The sequence below is a fragment of the Leucopleurus acutus genome (genome assembly GCF_964270905.1).
Source record: "Leucopleurus acutus genome assembly, chromosome: 18".
Lineage (NCBI taxonomy): Eukaryota > Metazoa > Chordata > Mammalia > Artiodactyla > Delphinidae > Leucopleurus > Leucopleurus acutus.
The window spans coordinates 25,021,122-25,043,021 of NC_139160.1; the positions used below are offsets into that span (position 1 = coordinate 25,021,122).

Genomic DNA, 21,900 nt, shown 5'->3' on the forward strand with positions numbered 1-21,900 from the left:
TGAGTAAGAGAAGAATTTTGGCAAATGCTAATTTAAATAACCTACAAAAATTACTGGTAGGCACTGCTACATGTTTTTATATGAATCAATCACTATCAAAAAAAAATCAACAGAAAAAAATCAACTGCAGAAAAAAATTGATAACAGTACCATTGCAATCAAATAAAGCATACTACAGACATTAAATAATTGTTAAGTTTTGTTTGTTTGTTTGTTTTAATGTAAATGAAACTTTTTACTATTCGGGTACTATAGGTCTCTTTCCCGAAGTGGGGATCTGCCCAATTGGCATGGAGACTGGGTGCACCAATGGTAGGAACAGAGTACAGAAGTTCTGTTAGCCATCCTCAGCCACTCCCCTCTAGATATTATCAGTTGTCCCTTTTAGTTTATGAAACCTGCTGCCAAAGGAAGAAAGTGTCAGTTATACCTAACACTGATTTTTTTCAATATTTTATTATTCACAATTATTACTAATTTACAAATAATTATGGGTCAAAACTAAATAAACATAAAGTGATATAGGTTTAACTAAAAATATTTTAGCATTTGTAATAAAATCTTTTCCTTATCCACTAGTAACTTTCAAAAACTGATTACAGAAATGAACACAAGATTTTAGACCTTAAGAAATAAGAAGCAATGCTTGGAAATAGAAGTATAATTATTTTCTATTAACTTTTAATTTTCTAATTATCTCTCTAATATAAAACCAAGTCTATTTCCTAATTTTAAAAAGCAGAAAGTGATTCTCTTCATTTGAAAACTAGCTAAAACTACATTAAAATGTAGCCTATTAGTTAAAACTAACAGTGTCAAATGACATGTTACTGTTGCAGTAACAATTTTCCATGCTCTAACTTTATTTTATTTTATTTATTTATTTTTTTGTGTGATACGCGGGCCTCTCACTGCTGTGGCCTCTCCCGTTGCGGAGCACAGGCTCCGGACGCTCAGGCTCAGCGGCCATGGCTCACGGGCCCAGCCGCTCCGTGGCATGTGGGATCTTCCCGGACCGGGGCACGAACCCGTGTCCCCTGCATTGGCAGGCGGACTCTCAACCACTGCGCCACCAGGGAAGCCCCAAGCTCTAACTTTTAAAGCAAGCATAACGAATTTAAAAATCCACAGTCATACCATAAAATAATAGATAATCATCAAATAGTTAAATATAGACCTCTGGTGACAATAGGTCAAACTTAAAATCCCACTACAAAAGTATACCCATTAAAAACAACAACCTTTATTTTAGTGCTTTTATAAACCCTTTACTCGGTAAATTTCAGATTGACATTTCCTTTGATACTACTTATAGTACATGCATACAATTTCAGTTCATCTATTATTAGACTAAGGTGCACACTATTATTAGAATAGAGAAAATGATTGAATCATAGCATATTATTTACATGGAAATCCTTCTGTAATAATTAAGTTAGTAAAAAAGACTACAGCAAATTGAATAAAGACCAAATTTTACCTTTTCTGTATTGTAATATAAAGATTTCAAAGTAGTAAACAAGGGTGGGCAGCCTTTACTGAAGTTAACCCTCAGGAACTTATCCATTAGTTCTCTAAATTTTTCACCTAGAAACAAAAGTGTACTTTGTTATACTTCGACTGATGCAAACAGTTCGCAAAATTATTTCATAAATAAAAATAAAACTCCTTCAGAAACAATGATTCCCCTATCCAATGTTTAAACCCAAAAAGTCAGTCAGCATTATTTGTTACCACCAAAAAGCATAACACCAAATATCTCGGTTCGGTTGGCAAGTGTATTTTCCCTAGATGCAGATTCAAACTATCTTCAAGGAACACTTCAAAAGATAGGTAAACAAAATGACTGTGCAGCTTTGAGGAAAAGTAACGTACTATCTATTCTGAATACAGTCCCCATAGGAAGTACCTTTCCTAATCTCACTGACCAGCAGAGGCTCAATGCTACTATCTCAATCCTACATCTCAGAAGGCACTCTGCAAACTATATAAGGATTCTACTGTAACCAGCACTATATTTAAGTAGCAGTCAAAATATCTTTTTAAACGCTAACACGGTATTTACAAATGTTTTCCGAATCAACTAGTGATTTATTTCAAGTCATTCATTCCACAATCATCTATCGAGCACCTACTATGTGCCAGGCATTGTTCCAGGTATCCAGGATATAGCCGTGATTGAAACAAAAAAATTTTTTTTAATTCTGCCCTCATGGAAATTATTAACATTCTAGTGGGTGAGATAGACAGTAAGTAAAATAACATCCATAAGACATCAGACAGAGCCCTGAGGCATGCTAACATTAGAATCAAATAAATACCCTATTTGTAACACCAAGTAAATAAATCTCCTATTATTGCTAAACCCTTACCAAAAAGTTTCAGTGTCACTTTTTAAAAGCAGAAAAAATTAATTTTAAATACAAAAGCTCTAACTTTTTGACAATAAGGGTTAATATGTAAGGACATGGATTTGCCCACTCAAAAGAAAAAAAAAAGATACATATATGTCATGAATGTTTTAAGCTAAAGTAAGACTACTGAAATGACCTTCCTTAAGGTTTCTTTATGAATCACATTTTACCAAAATACTCAACAACCCAAGTGGTTATTTTTATTTGTTGTGACTGACACTACTGAACAAAACATGCATCTCAACATATTACAGATATCATAAATATTAAGAGGAGAAATTTAAATTTTATTGAGTGAAAATTTTATCTAATATAAAAACAGGATCAACATTTGTTACCTCAACTTACTACGAAGACTGTTTTCAGATGATCTCTAATCTTTATAACAGAGGAAGTGCTGGAAAGATTTGATCTCTAAAACTACTTTTGAATTTTAAGGAAGTAATCATGTATATTCAACCCAGAGTGGTATTTTGTGTTCCTTCGGTATACTTTGTATATAATCTTTTGAAAATCACAGATTATCAGGACTGCACAAAATTTCACTCTGGGTTAAATATACATCATTACTTCCTTAAAAATCAAAAAGTTTCAGAGATCAAATCTTTCCAGCACTTTCTCCGATATAAAGCAAAGGTTAACAGTATTGTGGCAGGCAGTCAGGGATGTTGTTGCTTACTTCGTGTGACACTGTCCACTAAAAACCTCAATTTCTCCACTGTAAGATGACGGTAACACCACCAGCCTCAAGAGTACTCTTTCATGACTCACACAAGATGAAAAGTAAACAGCATAAGCACACAGTAACCACTCAATAAACGTCTATTATTTACACCTTGACATCTGATAGCTACTGTATTTCTATAGTTAAGAAAGTTTTCCACATTTGCTATCATCATCTACTGAGAAAACAAGCATTTTGTCTTCATGTCAGAGGGTACTCTGAACTCCTCTTCAACTTTCTCAATCTATTTAGATCATACTGGCAAATCTACTTAAAAGACAATGTACTCAGCTCTCAAGTATCCACTATATTACAAGCCTCTTCTCCCATTAAACTTTCATTTCAACTGTGCAGCTAGCTATGATAAAGAATGAGGAAGGTCTTACATACCGATATAGGACTGAATTCCAGATACAGAGTTAAGTGAAAAGGAAAACAAGGTGCAGAACAATCTATGTCACTTTTGTACAAAAGGTGGAGGAAAAGGGAAAACTATACATAAACCCTCAAACACATACTTTTGCTTGTATATGCACAATGTATTTCTGGAAGAGTTAAACCATCTACTAGTAACAATGGCTGTCTCTGGGGAAGTAAACTTGGTGGCCAGAGGACAGAGACACAGAAAAGACTTTTCAGTTAAAACCTGTTTTGCACCCTTTTATTCAGAACTGTATGAATGCACTGTCTAAACCAGAAGCCTACACAGCTACTCAACTACTCAGTCACACACTATATCCCCAAATTACTTACTATTTACCCATCTCATAATTTTTTTCTTTACTTATAAGAAAAACTGTTTCACAAAAATAAATAACCTCCCTTCTTCCTAACTATTTTAAAATAATTCTTTAGTACTCCCATAGTCTTTCCTTTAGGGGGAAAAAAAAGCTATCAATCATTATGTGCCTAACTCAGCCATAAAAAGGAACAAAATTGGGTCATTTGTAGAGACATGGATGGATCTAGAGACTGTCATACAGAGTGAAGTAAGTCAGAAAGAGAAAAACAAATATCATATATTAATGCATATATGTGGAACCTAGAAAAATGGTACAGATGAACCGGTTTGCAGGGCAGAAATAGAGACACAGATGTAGAGAACAAACATATGGACACCAAAGGGGGAAAGTGGGGAAGGGCTGGTGGTGGTGGGATGATCTGGGAGATTGGGATTGACATATATACACTAATATGTATAAAATGCATAACTGATAAGAACCTGCTGTATAAAAAAATAAAATTCTAAAATTAAAAAAAAAAAATCAGGTTGAGGTCTATCCCGATGGGGCTTTTTCTGTAAACCTGCATCGTTGGAAACGCCTCATAGATTAACTGTGTGGTTTCCTTTACTCATAGAACTACCTGTTAGATCTGTGGGAAAGAACTACAAGACAGAGCTGCCAAGTAAACTATGAAAAACCTAACGAACTTTTTATCTTAGGTATTGGCATATCCCAATGATCTGTACTGTTCTAGGGTGTGATGGCTTAGGAGTGAATATGATTTGAACCTAATACATTTTTAGAGGATGTCAAATTCAGAACCAGGCAGATCCATCTCCTGACCCTAAACATGGTCCTAAAGTAAATCACTTGAGGAAATTGGATCCCAAAGATTACAGGTGGGGAATTTTGAAATGTGTCCATATTTCACTGGAGATCAAAGAAGCCTAACTAAAAGAATTGTGGGCTGACTCATATGATAACTTCTTTTTGAAAGGGCTATTTTATCTTGAAGATTTATGAGTTTGGAGGAACTAAGGTGATTGGCAGTGGAAAGAATCAGAACGTGTGGAATTCCTTAAAAATTTATTGACTTAAATAACTTTGTCTGTGTTACACATAATAAAAAAAAAACCCTTTACACTTAAAAAAAAAATCATTATGTGCCTGTTTAGCACTGCAGCTTGTAAAACAAGTTATCTGACTACAGAGATGCTATGCTAATTCTTCACTAGATGTAGTACAGATTCACATAAAAACTGATATCCCAAAAACCACCGCTAAAATAATGAACATAAATAGCAAGATCAGACTGTATCTGATAGCCTGGGAATTTACTCTAAATAATGGTGCATGTTTTCACTACAAAAAAGAAATGATAATCATGTGACCTAATGGAGGTGTTAGTTAACACTACAGTGATAATAATATTGGAATATATAAATGTATCAATCAATACATCATACACCTTAAACTTACACATTGTATGTCAACTATATCTCAATAAAAAATAAAAACAATCCAATGAAACAAAAATAAAATAGGAGCAAAATGGGATTAGCATTCTCATTTAATACTCTGGATTATCTCCTTCCCTCTTTCTCCCTCCTTGGCCAGTGAAGACTAATAGATCACGATGCATTAAACTAGCTATTTTGAAAAGTACTGTTTTCACAGCACTTAATATTTCAGGCTGTTGGAGAATCTCCCCAGGACTTTGGCTGTTCACTAATCCGTAGGTAATAAACATTTTTATCTAAAAACCAGTAAGCCTTTTTCAAAACTTGCATTCTCAAGTTCCATCATGTTTCTCGAGAAAGATCTTATTGCCTTCGATAACGCTAAGATACCTTTCTTATTACACATAAAAATATTTCTAAAGACGCGAAAACACTTCATGAAGTATTCAGCTGTTGCACAGGTACAATTAAGTAGTTGCACAATTTTATATATGGTCCCCAGAGCTTTGTAAATACATGTATGTTAGAACCTCAAATGATGCTGACCTTGAAGCCCAAGCCGTCAATACCCCTCAACTGAGGCCTAGCTTGTAAAAAGATCCTTTTAGCGTTTCAAAGACAATGTCCTAGAGGGTCCAGAATGACCCCACTTTTACCCAAATCACACTTTACATTCAAAAACTGGCTCCAAGTTATCTTTCAGTAAAAATATAATTCCTACCTTATACACAAAAGGCCACCTATGGTATGATTCCAATTATACAAAATGTCCAAAACCAGCAAGTCCACAGGTACATAGGTTAGTGGTTGCCTGGTGCAGGGGTTGGGGGCTGGGAGTGACTGCTAATGGACATGAGTTTTCTTTTTGGAGTGACAAAAATTTCCTGAAACCAGGGAGTGATGATGGTTGTGCAACTCCCTGAGCACATTAAAACACTGAGTTGCACACTTTAAAAAGTGCATTTTATGGTATGTGAGTTATACTTCAACAGGCTGCTATTTTTTTTTAAAAAGGAGATACAGAAATGTGAGCTCGAGCATCTTCCAGAAAACGCTTTTACTAGGGAAATGCTCCCCTCTGCACAGTACATCCCACCTTGGAAATTCACAACTCATATACTGAAAGTTCTAGGAAGTCCTGCAGAAGCCTGATTGTTGTGTTTAACCAAAAGTTTCCCAAACTCATTTGAATGAAGAACATCTCAGTACACAGGCATCCCCCCTACCAAGCCTATTAACATCCACTGGGACTTAATGTTCCCTGGAAAACATTAGGAAATCTGCCTACTTCACAAAGCTGAAACAAAACAGGGAGGATCAGAATACTATTCATCATTTACATAAATGAAAGGCACTATTTATTTATTTTTAAATAAATTTGTATCTACTGTCTAACCCAGTACACTTCTAAGAGGTATTTCATGTATTTTTAAAGTCAGTCAAATAAAAAGCTTTTAATTTCCATTAATCTTTTGATAAAAAGAAAATAACACAATTATTTAAACAACATATGCATAACAAATAAATAACTGATCACTCCCACCCCCAAGACTGGTGTAGATGTAAACTCTATTCCAGAAACAAGCTTTTAAAATGTGAATGGTGTTGAGTAATTTCAACAAGTATTATTAGTGTTACAAAAGATATCCTAATATTACCTGGGACAAGATTCAAAGGTAATCTTCTAGGTGAAATTGCTCTGGGGTGCTGCTTACTAATTTCTTCATAAATTTGAAGCCTCTCTTCTAAAGTGCCTATTATCAGTAAATATGCGTCAGATTCAAAGCATCAAAACTTTTATCTATGATAAAATGCTAATAAATATTAAAAATTATGTTATAAATTAAAAATCACATTATCAATATTAAAGCTGCTCTCAATTTTTGTAAGAATGACATTAAAAACTCTGTGGCAATGAAATAATCATTAAATCACCATTTTAAACCCAAAGTCCAGAGAAAACCAAAATTTCACCACTCAAATCATATACACACAAGACAGTCTCAAGATACACTGCACTTCTCTGATATTCCTGCATGCAAAACCCATGAAAAAGAAAATGTTCCTTTATAACATATCTTACATAAATCCTCTAACCCAATATAACCCACATAAACCCAACAAAAGTCTATAATGCCTATAGATAGGCTTAAAGAAGCAATAGTTTTAGGGTCATGAATGCAATATTTTAAAAGATGAACTCAGTTTCTAAGGAGGCTTGACACTTAAAATCTTCAATGAAACTCTATTACAAAGAACTCCATTAGTTCATGTCCCTGTCCAGGTGCCAAAAGAAAGAACCCCATTAGAACAGACTTTTAAAGTGTCAATTACTTCTCCCAAATATTATGATATAAAATATACTTCTAACAGAAAGTTATATCTTCCCTGTCAAGACCAACCTAATTTTATAGTACTAAATACAGGATCTATATGTAAACTACATTAACAATCTGCAGAATCGGATCTGGGTCTAGTTTATTATTCTAAAATAATATCCAGCATAATTTACAAAGAGAGATTACATGCATTATTTTACATAAGCAATAAGATAACTTACAGCAGAATTTTTAAGAAAAAGCAAACCCATTTTTAAACTATAAGGTTCTAGGTTGATTTTAATTCAAACCACAGAAATATAATTATTATAAAAATAACCCTTGGTGCTAGCAATCAAGCCACCGTAAATGTAGTGTTCAGTATCAAGATTATAAACACAGCACTTTAAAAAGTAAAGTCCGATTTTGTTTAGACTCCTTCCTTCCCCCAGTAATACACTTTGGAGCTCCAATGTGGTTGAATTTTAAAAACTGGGATATGTGAAAAATTATTTTCACGTTCTGTTAATGATTTGGAGACTTCATGAACTATTAAGGACCCTTATACTAAAATTTACAAGAAGCCTATTGCATATTTTTAAAAAGCAGTTCTCATATTTATACCTAATCTTAGAGAATGAGACGAACTATGAGTATAAAAAATATTTTCCCACTAATCCAGATAAAACAAGTCTTATAAATGTAGTTACATTAAGACAAAAACCAAACCATTTCAATGCCCTATTTGAAGTCACAAGTTGGAGCTCCAGAACCTACCATGGGGGAGAAAAGGTCCTAAGGAACCTAAAAAAATAGTTTTATAATCAATATATTTTATAGTAAGCATGGATCCTGATATATGGAACATATTACGTTCATTTTACTAAAGCAGTTAAGTGATTAACATGCCAGTAACTGGTAGTTTAAAGAAAAATCAGTTATCTCACATTTCCAACCTTCAGACACATGACTTTTGTCCTGTTTTTTTTTAAAGACAGACTATTGATCTAATCAATATTTTAATTTTCATTATTTTCTTAAAAACAATTATTTAAGGAACTTTTTTAAATAATTTGTGATATAAAATTTTAAATACACACAGAAAACCTGGATTCATGTATACAAGTAATTAAGATACAACAAATAAATTTTTCTCATAGCTCTTCCTACTATAAATGAATATGGGTAGCTACCTACTTACCATTCTTTTTAAATTTAAAAATTCTGCTGTTTCAACACCTTCGAGTTTCATAATTATTTCATATAAGTTTCATAATTATTTCAGCCATATACTTACTTACCCATGACTAAATATGATTTTAGCAATATTAAAGATATTTATTTATGAGAATATTAGGGAAAATTTAGAATAATATTCTAGATTTCTGAAAAGGGTCAAGGTTATCAAATTTCAAAAGAAGATGTATACAATTTATTCTACACAAATTAGCCTAGTTTGAAAGTAAAAGAATAGTTTTTATGCTGATGCTATATACAACGTACTCTCAGCAACATTTCTTTGGCCCAATTCTTATTCTTAGAGATTGACAGTAACAGTCCTCTAATTCTTTAAAAATACTAAATAATTATGACATTTCCCAGAAAGGGAATGCCCATTTTCTTCCCCACCACTCTAGTTAGTGTAAATTGGTAACATTTTAATGGATCAAGAAACCTAAAATAATCTGTAAGCATTTATCACTTAAATATAAATATCTGAATTCATTTTCACTCCCATGTTTAACCTGTAATCTTCCTAAATGGAAACATGAATGCTAAAACTAAAAATATGCATCCTCAAATATTCTTACAACTTTATATTTTACTATACTTCAAACAGTAGCTAAGGGCTTCCCTGGTGGCACAGTGGTTGAGAATCCACCTGCCAACGCAGGGGAGATGGGTTCGATCTCTGGTCCGGGAAGATCCCACATGCCGCGGAGCAACTAAGCCCGTGCGACACAACTACTGAGCCTGCACTCCAGAGCCCGCGAGCCACAACTACTGAAGCCTGCACGCCTAGAGTCCGTGCTGCACAACAAGAGAAGCCCCTGCTCACCGCAACTAGAGAAAAAGCCCACGCGCAGCAACGAAGACCCATCGCAGCCAAAAATAAATAATTAAAAAAAAAAAGAACACTAGCTAAGAGAAGGTAGGAGAAAAATCATTACATACTAAGTTGTAGAGCTTTTTCCAAGCCTTCATAGTAACACCAATTTTCTGCATTCCGATCAATCAAGTTTTTGAATACTTCGCTCGCTTCTTTTAATCGTCCCAATTTCAACAGCATTTCCCCTAAAATTAAGTTTAAATGTCACATTCATTTTGCTTAAACATTAAATACCTTTCTAATTCCAGAGATTTCACTAAGCATTATTAGTATAATAGATGTTTATGAAAGACAACTGTATGGTGCTTCCCTTTAGGGCTTGTTGCAGTTTAAATAACTAAACATAGATTAATTCACAGCTTGTCTTCAGAGATGAACCTTCACTTACACATTCTATTACACTAACATTCATTTTTGGCTCCCTCCCACACTGTATATATATTAACTTGTTAGTAAAAAATCTTTGCATTATGCACATTTTTGTACACCCTTTAAAGTAACTAAAGTTACCTTAGATATAGATTGGTAAATAATTCTAATGAAATATCCCTGCCTTCCTACTGCAAGATTTTTAATGTACTTTTCCTAATCAATTCTTATGTTAAACAATTCTCCATTCAATTCTCTTACTGTCCTTTCCAGGTCACTAAAACTGGAGAAGTTTAACTCACAAAATAATAACACTAAATATCACTTCGCAGCAAGAAACTACACAAACCATGTTCACAGGTGGGTCACCTCTAAGACTCAATTTCTTTTACTAAGCCATACAAATTGCAAGTGGGTATGGGAAATGAGAATCTAAATTTCTCAGACAGGGACTTCCCTGGCGGTCCAGTGGTTAAGACTCCACACTTCCATTGCAGGGGGTGCGGGTTCAATCCCTTGTGGGGGAACTAAGATCCTGCAAGCTGCACGGCGTAGCCAAAATAAATAAATAACGACCTTTTCAGATAAAATGGAAAGCACACCTAACCAAGATAAAAGGGAGCATCTCAAAAAATATATCTCAACTTTCTATCCCTAAGCTTTCCCATTCCCTACAGAATCTGTTTCAAACAACCCTTTGAAATGTCTTCAGTTATACATACTATTTCAGCTTTCATCATCATCATATTACAGTGATTATTATATATATCATTTTACTATTTATTTTATTATATTGTATATTACTCAAGCTCTACAGTAAGACTAACTAGGTGTAACTACCAGTTTTACCACTTTCTAGCTTTGTGACTGAATAACTTACAAAACTTCCAATATCCATTTCCTTACCTGCAAAGTATCAACTACATCAGTCTGTTTTTATGATAATCAACTGAAATAATGTACTTAAAACAGTCAGCACACTACTTGGTACAAAGTGAACACACATAAACATTTACTAGTTAAAACCATAAACAGTACATTAAACTTAAACTATACTTGAATTCAAAAAATAATAAAAGGAGAAAAAAAGAACTATGATCGTGCCCCATGCCTCCACAAGAGTAGAGGATAGCAGTTAAAAGGATTCATGAAAAGACATGAAAGAACCTTAAATGCATATTGCTAAGTGAAAGAAGCCAATCTGAAAAGGCTACATACTGTATGCTTCCACCTCTAATACATTCTGTAAAAGGCACAACTATGGAGACAGTAAAAGGATTACCGGTTGCCAAGGGTTGGGGGCTAGGAGAAACAGGCAGAGCAGAGGATTTTTAGGGCAGTGAAACTACTCTGTATGATACTATAATGGTAGTATGTAAAATGTCATTATACATTTTTTAAAACCTAGAGGGTACACAACACCAAGAATGAACCCAAATATAAACTACAGGCTTGGGGGGATGGGGGGTGAGGGTAGGAGGAACTGTGCATGTGCAGGGACAGAGGGTATATAGAAAATCTTTGTACCTTCCACTCAGTTTTGCTGTGAACCTAGAACTGCTCTAAAAAATAAAGTCTATTTAAATTAAAAAAAAAAAAAGTAAAGGCTCTGAAGTCAGAAAGATATTTTTAGAAATTAACTCTACCTCCTGAAAGGCTGGGCAACTTGGGCAAGTCCTTAACCTCTCTTAGTTTCTTCAAATATAAAAAGGGACAATAAGTAATACCCATGTTAGAGGTGCTAAAAATTAAGTGAAATTAAGCAGTTTAAGCAGTTACCATACTGTGAAACTCAGAAGAGTAAATAAACCTTAGCTAGTATTTTTAAGCTTTAGAAGTCCTGCAACTACATGAGATTTTAGTTTTAAACTAATTATTTATTTAGATGGACATTCTATTTAATATGGTGTTGCTCAGGAAATGGGTAATTGATGAGCAAAGCTATGTATAAAAAAGAAAATTTGTTTGACTTTGTTGAAAAACATTCTTAACAAACTATTTCTCAGAATCCTGTCTTCTTAATTAGCCCATAATGAAAATAAATGAATCTTGCTTTCACGAGGATCCCAAGTGTCATTTACTCTTCTCATTTTACTATATATGGAGATAAATACTGGGGGAGGGGGTTGAATATGAAGGCAGTATAACATACTGCTTAAGAAAATGGAATCTGGAGTCAAAATCCCTGCACTCAAATCCAGCACTACCCAGATTACTTAGCTGTGTGACTCTGGGCAAGTCACTTACCTCTCTGTTCCTCAGTTCCTGATCTCTAAAATGGATGTAACAACTACATCATAGGGTTGTTATGAAGATTACATTAATTTTATTATTAAACCGTTACATTAATTAATAATGACTTAATAATAAAGTGTTGAGAACATTGCCTGATATATAGTAAGTCTCATTTAAGTGTTCAGACATAACAAAGTATATAGGTTTTATTCTTTTCTTTAACTGAGGCCAATAAAAAAGAAAAAGCAGTTCAACTTACCTTTAATTTCTTCCACCAAAAGTTTATCACATATCTGTTTCTCGTAAGTTTCTATATGTTCCAAAGATTCCTGAAATAGATCTGCCTCCCTCATCACTTGATTCTGGTACAGTATCAGTTCACTATATTCATAGTCTATTTTGTTGGGAGAAACCTGAAAAAAATAACCAAATTATCTTACTTATATAATAATATAAAGCAGTTACAGATCTTTAATTTAATTGCTTTCTCAGGACAGTCATTCACACAGACTTTAAAAAGCAACCCACAAGCAGTTACAAATAGAAGAGTGATTAACAGCAAAGAAGATTAATATATTCTTTAAAACAAAAAAAGGAGTGGGGACTTCTGCCTACAGAAAAGTGAAGAGGTTAGCAAATCCTATTACCAAAGGAAAGTATAACAATGATTAAAATCCTAAAGAATCTTCCAAAAAAAACTACTAGAACCCATAAAGGAGTTTAGCAAGGTGACAGAATACAAGATCAATATATGAAAATCAATTATACTTCTATATACTAGGAACGAACAACCCAAAAATGAAAGTAAAATAATTTTCACAATAGCATCAAAACGAACAAAACATTCAGGAATAAATTTAAGAAACAAGACCCATATACCAAAGAATACTCAATCTTTTTTTGACTCTATATTTATTTTCCCCAAATTGATCTAAAAATTCAATGCAATCCCTATCAAACTCTCAGCAAGCTTTTAGAAACTGATAAGCTGATGCTAAAATTCAAATGGAAATAAAAGGAACCCTGCATGGACAAAAGAATCTTAAAAAGAAAAAGTAGGAAGACATGTACTTCAAATTTCAAACATCCTTTAAAATTACAGTAATCAAGACAGTGTGGTTGGTATTGGCATAAGGATACACATATAGATCAATGGAACAGAGTACAAGGTTCAGAAATTAGCCCTTATAATCTGGTCAACTGATTTTCAACAGATGTGCCAAGACAATTCAACAGGGACAGGTTAGTCTTTACAACAAATGATGGTGGGACACATTTAATATCCATATGCAAAAACAGACACATACTTCATACCATTTACAAAAATTAAATCAAAATGGATCACAGACCTAAATGTGAGCACTAAAACAATAAAAGAAACCTTAGAGGAATAGGAGAAAATCTTTGTGACCCTTTGCATAAAAGAAAAAACAGGTAAATTGGACTTCAACACAATTATAAACTTTCCTCTTCAAAAGACACCACTAATAACATAAAAATACAAGTTATAGACTAGGAGAAAATATTTGCAAATGATCTATCTGATAAGGAACCTGTATTGAGAATATTCAAGAAACTCTTACAACTCAGCTGTAAGACAAATAACCCAACTAAAAAATGGGCAAAAGAGTTGAACAGACATTTCATCAAAGAAGAAATATAAATGGCTAATAAGAACATGATAAAATGCTCAATAGCATTAGTTGTTAGAAAAATGCAGAGACACAACTAAAACAGATACTACTACATATCCACTAAGATGGCTATCATCAAAAAATTGGACAGTAACAGGTGTGGGGATGGGTAGAAACTGGAATTCTCACACATTGCTAGTAGGAATGTAAAATGGTTCAGCCACGTAGGAAAACAACTGGGCAGTTTATTAAAAAGTTAAATATATACTTACCATATAACCAAGTAATTTCATTCCTAGGTATCTACCCAAAAGAAATAAAAACATATGTCCACACAAAAACTTATGCACAAATGTTCATAGCAGCATTATTCATAACAACTAAAACTAAAAACAATATATATGTCCATCAATTAATGAATGGATAAACGAAGTGTTATCCATAGACTACAGTGTATCCATAAAATGAAACAGTATTCAGCATTAAAAAGGAATGAACCACTAATACATGCTCTAACACAGGTGAATCTCAAAAGCATTATGAATAAAAGAATTTAGAGAGAAAACACTGCATTTGATTGCCTTTATTCGAAGTTTCCAAAAAGGGCAAATCTATAGAGACAAAAAGCAGATCAGTGGTTGCCTGGGGATGAGTGGAAACTGACAAATGGGCACAAAAGATCTTTTGGGGGGTGATGAAACATTCTAAAACTGGACTCTGGTAATGACTACATGACTATAATTTACAAAAAAAAATCTTTGAGATGTACAACTAACATGGGTAAATTTTATGGCATGTATTATACCTCAAAAAAGCTTGTATACCTCTTAATTATACTTATTATTACAAAAAATAAGAAAATTCCACACACCTAATTTTAACCATCAAATTGCAATAAGATTGTATTTAAAATGAAAGAGTGTTTATCAAACCCCAGTGAATATGGTACAGTACACCTTCCTATGGTAAGGACTTGATTCCTGGATAAAGACAAAGAACTAGTCTCAATAGAGAATTCTCTAGTTCGCAGTAAAAAGCTAAGAATCTAAGTAAACATGATGAACTTACCACACTCCCTTATGAGAATAAAAATAATAGAGGGTTTAAAAATATATTAACCTATGAAAATAGAAAATATGAGATTTCAACAAACTTCTGGGAAACGGAAAGCAAATGAAGAATGAGGGATGAAGTAAAGCAGAAGCTAAAGCCTAGAGTAGCTACACACAGGAAATCTTTAGGGAGGGTGGCTATCTGCCCTGGAAATCACCAAACAGGGTCAGGATTCTGAAATGACAAGTAAACAGAGGGCGCAGGAATGAGAAATGGAGCTCAAGGTTAAGGGATTAACTGAAAGGCTGACCCTGACCCCATTTCCATCAACTCAGCAGCCAAATCCTTGTTTAAAATATTACACTGTAACCAGGCATCCATCCCACTCAGAGTCAAGAGCTCTTCTTCAAAGAAAGCAGACAGCCCCAGAGAACTGGATGCTAAGGTGGGGGCGGAGATATTCACTGCAGCATTATTCACAAAAGTCAAGATATGGAAACAACCTAAGTGTCCATCAACAAATGAATGGATAAAGATGTGATATATATATACAACAGAATAATATTCAGCCATGAGAAACAAGGAATTCCTGCCATTTGCTGGCTTAGGACACAAAAGTATAAGTATATTCCCTAATGTTATAAAGGTAACACTTAAAGAACCAGAAATATTCATATAACTATTATCAGGAGAATGGGGAAGAGACGGTGAGGTGACATAAAAGAACTGTTTACTACTCTATTGTAGCAAAAACCGTAGAGAATGTCTAAAATACATATAAAAAAGTTGAACGTGCATTATTTAGACATATGGCGGGCTGTGTTCTTCCATGTCTTCTCTGAACTAGACTCTGGATAGCAAGGCAGGGACAGAAAGGTAGAATAGGGGACTGTTACCATGTGTACTCTGTAATGAGAATTACTGGATAAATGAAAAGTGAAAAAAAGTTTACCACTCTAGCAGGTAAAATTAGTTTGGCTATCATTCCAAAAAATAATACCTTGCTTTTAGGGTAATGTGTCAAAAGAAGAAGTTTTCATCAAGAAAATACAAAGAGGATGATGTCAGGAAAACCGGCAGAGTAAAGAAAGAACTCCAAAACTTCACCTCTCCAAAAGAGCGAGGAAAGAACTGGCAAAAACTGTCAGAATCACCTTTTTCAGAACTCTGGAAATTAACCAGAGGCTTACAGCACACCTGGGGAGCATTTATTGAAGAAAACAGCTAGATCTTAGTAAGACCAGTGAGTTTTGTGTCATTTTAACTTGCCCTAATCCTGTCCAGTGCTCTCCAGCTACAGAGTAGCCTTGAAAAATAAGCTTGTATTCCCAGAGCAGCTTGACAGCCACCAGTGAGAACAATAAAGCTGGAGCTCTTTCCTCATTCCCAAAGAACCGTAATTAACTGACCTATCTGTTGGTTCACTGCAAGCCTCCAAGTACAAGCCTACCTCAGAGTTTGCCCAGAGCAAAAAAGCCTTGGGGGGAAGGGAAGGGCCAAAAGTGCTTATTAAAAGTGATTACAGGCATGTGTTTTACCTTTATAGTGCCTGAAAGACAGCTAACAGCCAGGACAAACAACAGACTAAACAAAAACCTTAAAGTAAAAGCTGGGAAATGTGATGTCCACAGGGGCTTTGAAAAGTCACACACACATACAGAGTTACACACACGTTCAAGAAAGACCTGAGAAAGCCCTAAACTCTCACCTCTTGCTGACCTTGAGACTCTGACCTTTCACCTTGAGGCGAAAGCTAAGGTAGAGTTGTAAACTGCCTGGCTGAGTGCTAAAGCATACATACACCAACACACCCACAGAGAAATTTAACAAAACTACAAGTTGGTTCTTTGACAAGATTTACAAAATTGACAAACCTTTAGCTGGAATGACCAAGAAAGAAAAAGAGAAGACTACTAAAATTGAGAATAAAAGGAGGGACATTACCACAAACCCTACAAAAATAAAAAGGATAAGGGACTATTATGAAAAGTTGTATGCCAACAAATTAGATTACCTAGATGAAATGGACCAATATTTATATAAGAACTAACACCATCTATCACAAACTCTTTCAAAAGAGGGAACACTTCCCAACTCATGCCATGAGGCCAGACACAGACATCAAAAGAAAAGTACAGATAATATCTCTTATTCCAATATCCCTCACTAATAATCAAAGAAACACAAATTAAAAGAATAATGAGGGAATTCCCTGGTGGTCCAGTGGTTAGGACTTGGAACTTTCACTGCTGAGGGCCCAGGTTCAATCGCTGGTCGGGGAACTAAGATCCCGCAAGCCGTGCAGCATAGTCAAAAAATAAATAAATAAATAAAAGTTAAAAAAAGAAAAATAATGAGATAAACTTCTTCACATCCAGAAGAATGGAAAAAATAATAAAGCTGACATCAAGTGTCAGTAAGGATATAGGCAAACAATAAGCATAAAACCTTGCTAGCGGGCATGTAAATTAGTACAGGTGCTTCAAATTAGTAAAACTAAACACACAGAGCCACAACTCTGCAATTCCAGTTTTAGGTATAAACTGAAGAGGAACTCACAAATGTGGCTAATGAAACAGCAGACAAGAATATTCACTGCAGCACTACTTTTTAATACAGACAAAGTAAAGTAGATTAACTTTAGCTTATTTATATAACAGAACACCAAACAGCAGTTTAAAACGAATAAACTAGTCAACATGTATCAACATAGATATATCTCAAGAAATGTTGAATTTCAAAAACTACATGTCATTCATGTAAAATTTTAAATATACAAAATAATAGTTTGTAACTTTCATGGACTTAAAACATAATGTAAACATGACGAGAAATGATCTATACCAATTTCAGAATAGTGGCTACCTCTAGGGAGGGATGTGGGAAGACTTCAGCTGTTTCTGTAACATTTCTTTAAAAAATAATTAAATCTGGAGCAATTACGGCAAAATGTTAACATCTTTTTAATTTCTCTTGTGATACACAGTGTATTTTTTGTATTTTTCTATTTTACATACATATTAAAATGTATGTATTAACGTATTTATATAAAATATAAAGCAATATATATTAGAGAAACAATTCCCACAGTCACAAAACTATTTTCATTTTCATGTATTCTTTTCTTTATTCATTTGAATATTGCTGAAATTATAGTATACAAAAATCTTTATATTATTTATTTTGTATTAAGAATTCTTTGTTTTAACTTCTTCCAATTATTTCAAAAATTTGTCAAGCTCTTCCATAGGTCTGAAAGACTAATTCATGCTTGCGGGTGGAGGCAATATAGAAGTTAACTATTTTAGTTTGTGAAGGTAGAAGAAAATGTTAAAATGCAGTTCTTACTTGCTGAGTTTGTCTAAATTCTTCCAATAGTTTTAGTGCCATATCATAATCTTTCAGTAAGTGGTATGCAATAGCATATCCAATCCAGGATGCACGTTGTGTTGGGCGCAACTGAAGAAGCTGATATCTCGTCTCCTTTAAAAAAATAAAAAATTCTTTAAAATTTTTTTCACTTTCTTAAGTTTCTCTAAAATATAATTCATCACAGAGTTTTAAGAAAAAATACCTTTAATTCCTTTCTAATGAATTCAATGAACAAACATCTCTGAACAAACAGAAATACTTTTTATGTTCCTGATCTAAACTTACGTTCCAGAATACCCTGTAATGTAATGTCCTTGGGGTCAATGCTTTTAGGTTGCCCTATAAAATTACCTTTATATAATGAGAATTTCTTCTGGTAACTAAACATCTCAGAAGAGAGACTAAGATAGCTTTTTATGAAACTAGAGTTTACTGTTTATAATATTGTTATATGAAATCACAACATATTTTACATTATTATAATAGGCCCCAGAGATAGGATGGACACAGCCAGGGAAAACACTCAAACATCTGACTGGACTTTTCTAGCAGAAACACCACTGCTGCTACTCTAAGACGGTTCAATATCTACGACATTAGGGAGAAAACACCAGAAATTCCACCATGACTGCTCCAGAAGAATCAAGATGCCTTCAGACCAGCAGAAAATCTAACCTCCCTACACAGCCCCCACTTCTTCATAGCTCATATCTGCCTCCAACTTTTAGGCAAGTGCAGCTTTGCTTGGCCGAACAGGGTCTCATGAAGAACACTAGCTGCAACGAGTTTTGAAAATGTAATGTTTAGCTTCTGTGACTCTGTTGTTGGAATGGGTGCCGTCCATCCACGCTACATGCCACAAGGAGAACCATGATCAGATCTTTTTAAAAAAAGATACCTTCAACAAAACAACTTAGACAATATCACTCCTCTACATTCATGTGTAAATGTCTGCTCCTTTTAGGCATATGTCATTAAGCTCTACCACTGTATCACCCTTACTTTCACTGTTGCTTCTCTGTCACTCCCCCACTTCATTAAAGTCTGACTCAGCTTTCATCTCTCTACCAAATTCTGCCATTATTCTGGGCAAATGCAACACTGTGGATCACCTATCCAATAACCTATCTTCTTAGATCCACGATTTCCTCATCTACAATGATCTCCACCCCACTTCAGGGACCCACTTCCACCACCACACCCTAGACCTTACTGCCACCCAGAAATCATAAATTCAGATACTCACTCTCGCTACAGCTCCTATGCTGCCAACACGGTCACTCAGTGACCTTCCTGCCCTTGTTCTTGGACACCCCAGTACCTCTAGTTCCTTGAATCCTTCACTTCTAACCACCAGCTCTTTTATCTTCATTTATTTCACTACCCCTCCTAGCAACCAGTCTCTCACCATTACTAATTTCTTTATTTCTAAAGATAACTGATTTTAACTCTCACCAAACTTAGGCTGCTAAGTCCTAATGAAGAAAAATCACACAATTGTGATGAATGGTACCATTATTAAGCTCAGCAGAACCCTTGAAACTTCTGCAAAAATCTATGCAAAGACTTACATGGCAGTAGAAGGACAACAGTAAATGAAAAAAGACTTATCTAAACAGAACTATTAAGAGTTGGTAGCCTCCTTCACATGAGAAAGTGAGATAATTCCATTTTGGACATACTGAATTTAGGAAACTAAGTGGAGTAAGCACATGGAGATGCCCAGCAGAGTTGAAGGTAACAGTGTGAAAAGGCCTGGGACTACATTTATGGCAATCCTCACAATATTTTGTATTTTCTAAACCATAATGAAGAAAGCTAATTAATCTCCACATTTAGATTTTAATTATAAAAGCTCTGTTTACCAAATCTGTAAATATCAAGCCCACAAAGAATATAGTACAGCATTAGCACATAGGCGATATTCTAGCTTTTCAAAAAGCATTAAATGAGGGACCTCCCTGGTGGTGCAGTGGTTAAGAATCCGCTTGCCAATGCAAAGGACATGGGTTCAAACCCTGGTCCAGGAAGATCCCACACGTCACGGATCAACTAAGCCCACGAGCCACCCACAACTACTGAGCCTGTGCGCCACAACTACTGAAGCTCGCGTGCTCTAGGGACTGCATGCCACAACTACTGAAGCCCGTGTGCCTAGAGCCCATGCTCCACAACAAGAGAAGCCACCGCAATGAGAAGCCCGCACACCGCAACAAAGAGTAGCCCCCGCTTGCCACAACTAGAGAAAGCCCACACAAAGCAACGAAGACCCAACGCAGCCAAAAAAAATGTTTTTAATTAAATAAAATAAGTAAAAAACCATAAAATGAATAAACTAGTTATCCTTTTCTGATGATCAAGTATGCACTTCCAGGGACTTCCCTGGTGGCACAGTGGTTAAGAATCCGCCTGCCAATTCAGGGGACACGGGTTCAATCCTTGGTCCAGGAAGATCCCACATGTCGCAAAGCAACCAAGCCAGTGCGCTACAACTACTGAGCCCACGCACCACGACTACTGAAGCCCACGCGCTTAGAACCCACGTTCCACAAGAGAAGCCACCGCAATGAGAAGCCTGCACACTGCCAATGAAGAGAAGCCCCTGCTCGTCGCAACTAGAGAAAGCCTGCACACAGCAATGAAGACCCAATGCAGCCAAGAATAAATAAATTAATTAATTTTTTTAAAAAGTATGCAGTTCCACTAATATTATTGGAGGGAAGATCCAAAGTGACTTTTCCCTTCTACTACAGACTGTAATGAACAATCAAGTCTACATGATCTCGTCTTAAGTTCACCTCATTCTGAATTCACATGCTTTTAAATTATATCTATTATAAAAACATGTACATTTAAGACTAAAGTACTTACTCGATAACCTTCAAGGTCTCTCATTTGGATCTGTAACAGAGAGAGATCCCTCAAAATTTGCAGATTATCTTTATCTAATTTGAGGGCATTTCGGTAACACTTAATAGCTTCATCATACTTCTTATCAGAACGCTGCAAGAGTCCATATACATGCCAACCTATTAAGTTAAGGAAACAGACATTCACAGCTACTAGAATATACTATGCTACATGTCTAATAGAAAGCTTACCTTAGCAATATGGTATTTTGTTTGGGACTTACTTCAGAATGATCTGGCCTCAGAGGGAGGGGGATAGTAAGCAGGTGACAAAATACGAAACCAGATCAGCCTTGATTGACAACTGTGAAATTATTGAAGCTAGGTGATAGGCGGATAGGGGTGCATTATTCTATTCTACTTTTGTACACGTCTGAAATTTTCCGTAATATATTTTTAAGTAACCTTAGAAAGTTATTGGTAAAAATTCTGCACGTTGCCTATCCCCTCACTTTCCTATGCCAGCACCTCAACACCCACTTATTCTCAAACACTATGTATGGAAACAGAATATGTATTATATAAAAATTGCAATTATCTTTTAAAACAAGTATATATTCAATCAATTATAAGACAA

General features: G+C 34.9%; 1 protein-coding gene across 5 annotated transcripts in view; it reads right to left on the reverse strand.

Moving 5' to 3' along the window:
- The window catches only part of NAA16 (N-alpha-acetyltransferase 16, NatA auxiliary subunit), a 66,205-nt gene that overhangs the window by 37,475 nt on the left and 6,830 nt on the right, over window positions 1–21,900 (reverse strand). For 4 of the 5 annotated variants that reach the window (XR_014326910.1, XM_082859512.1, XM_082859511.1 and 1 more), the window contains exons 4-9: window positions 21,286–21,443; window positions 18,391–18,525; window positions 12,615–12,768; window positions 9,817–9,936; window positions 6,982–7,077; window positions 1,481–1,587 (exon numbers count right to left, since the gene is read on the reverse strand). Coding sequence is in view for 4 of the 5 variants with exons in the window: in XM_082859512.1 (XP_082715638.1) it covers window positions 1,481–1,587; window positions 6,982–7,077; window positions 9,817–9,936; window positions 12,615–12,768; window positions 18,391–18,525; window positions 21,286–21,443 (770 nt within the window). In the remaining variant the exon portion in view is untranslated. The remainder of the gene's footprint in view (window positions 1–1,480; window positions 1,588–6,981; window positions 7,078–9,816; window positions 9,937–12,614; window positions 12,769–18,390; window positions 18,526–21,285; window positions 21,444–21,900) is intronic. The other variant, XM_082859513.1, reaches the window with a different exon arrangement.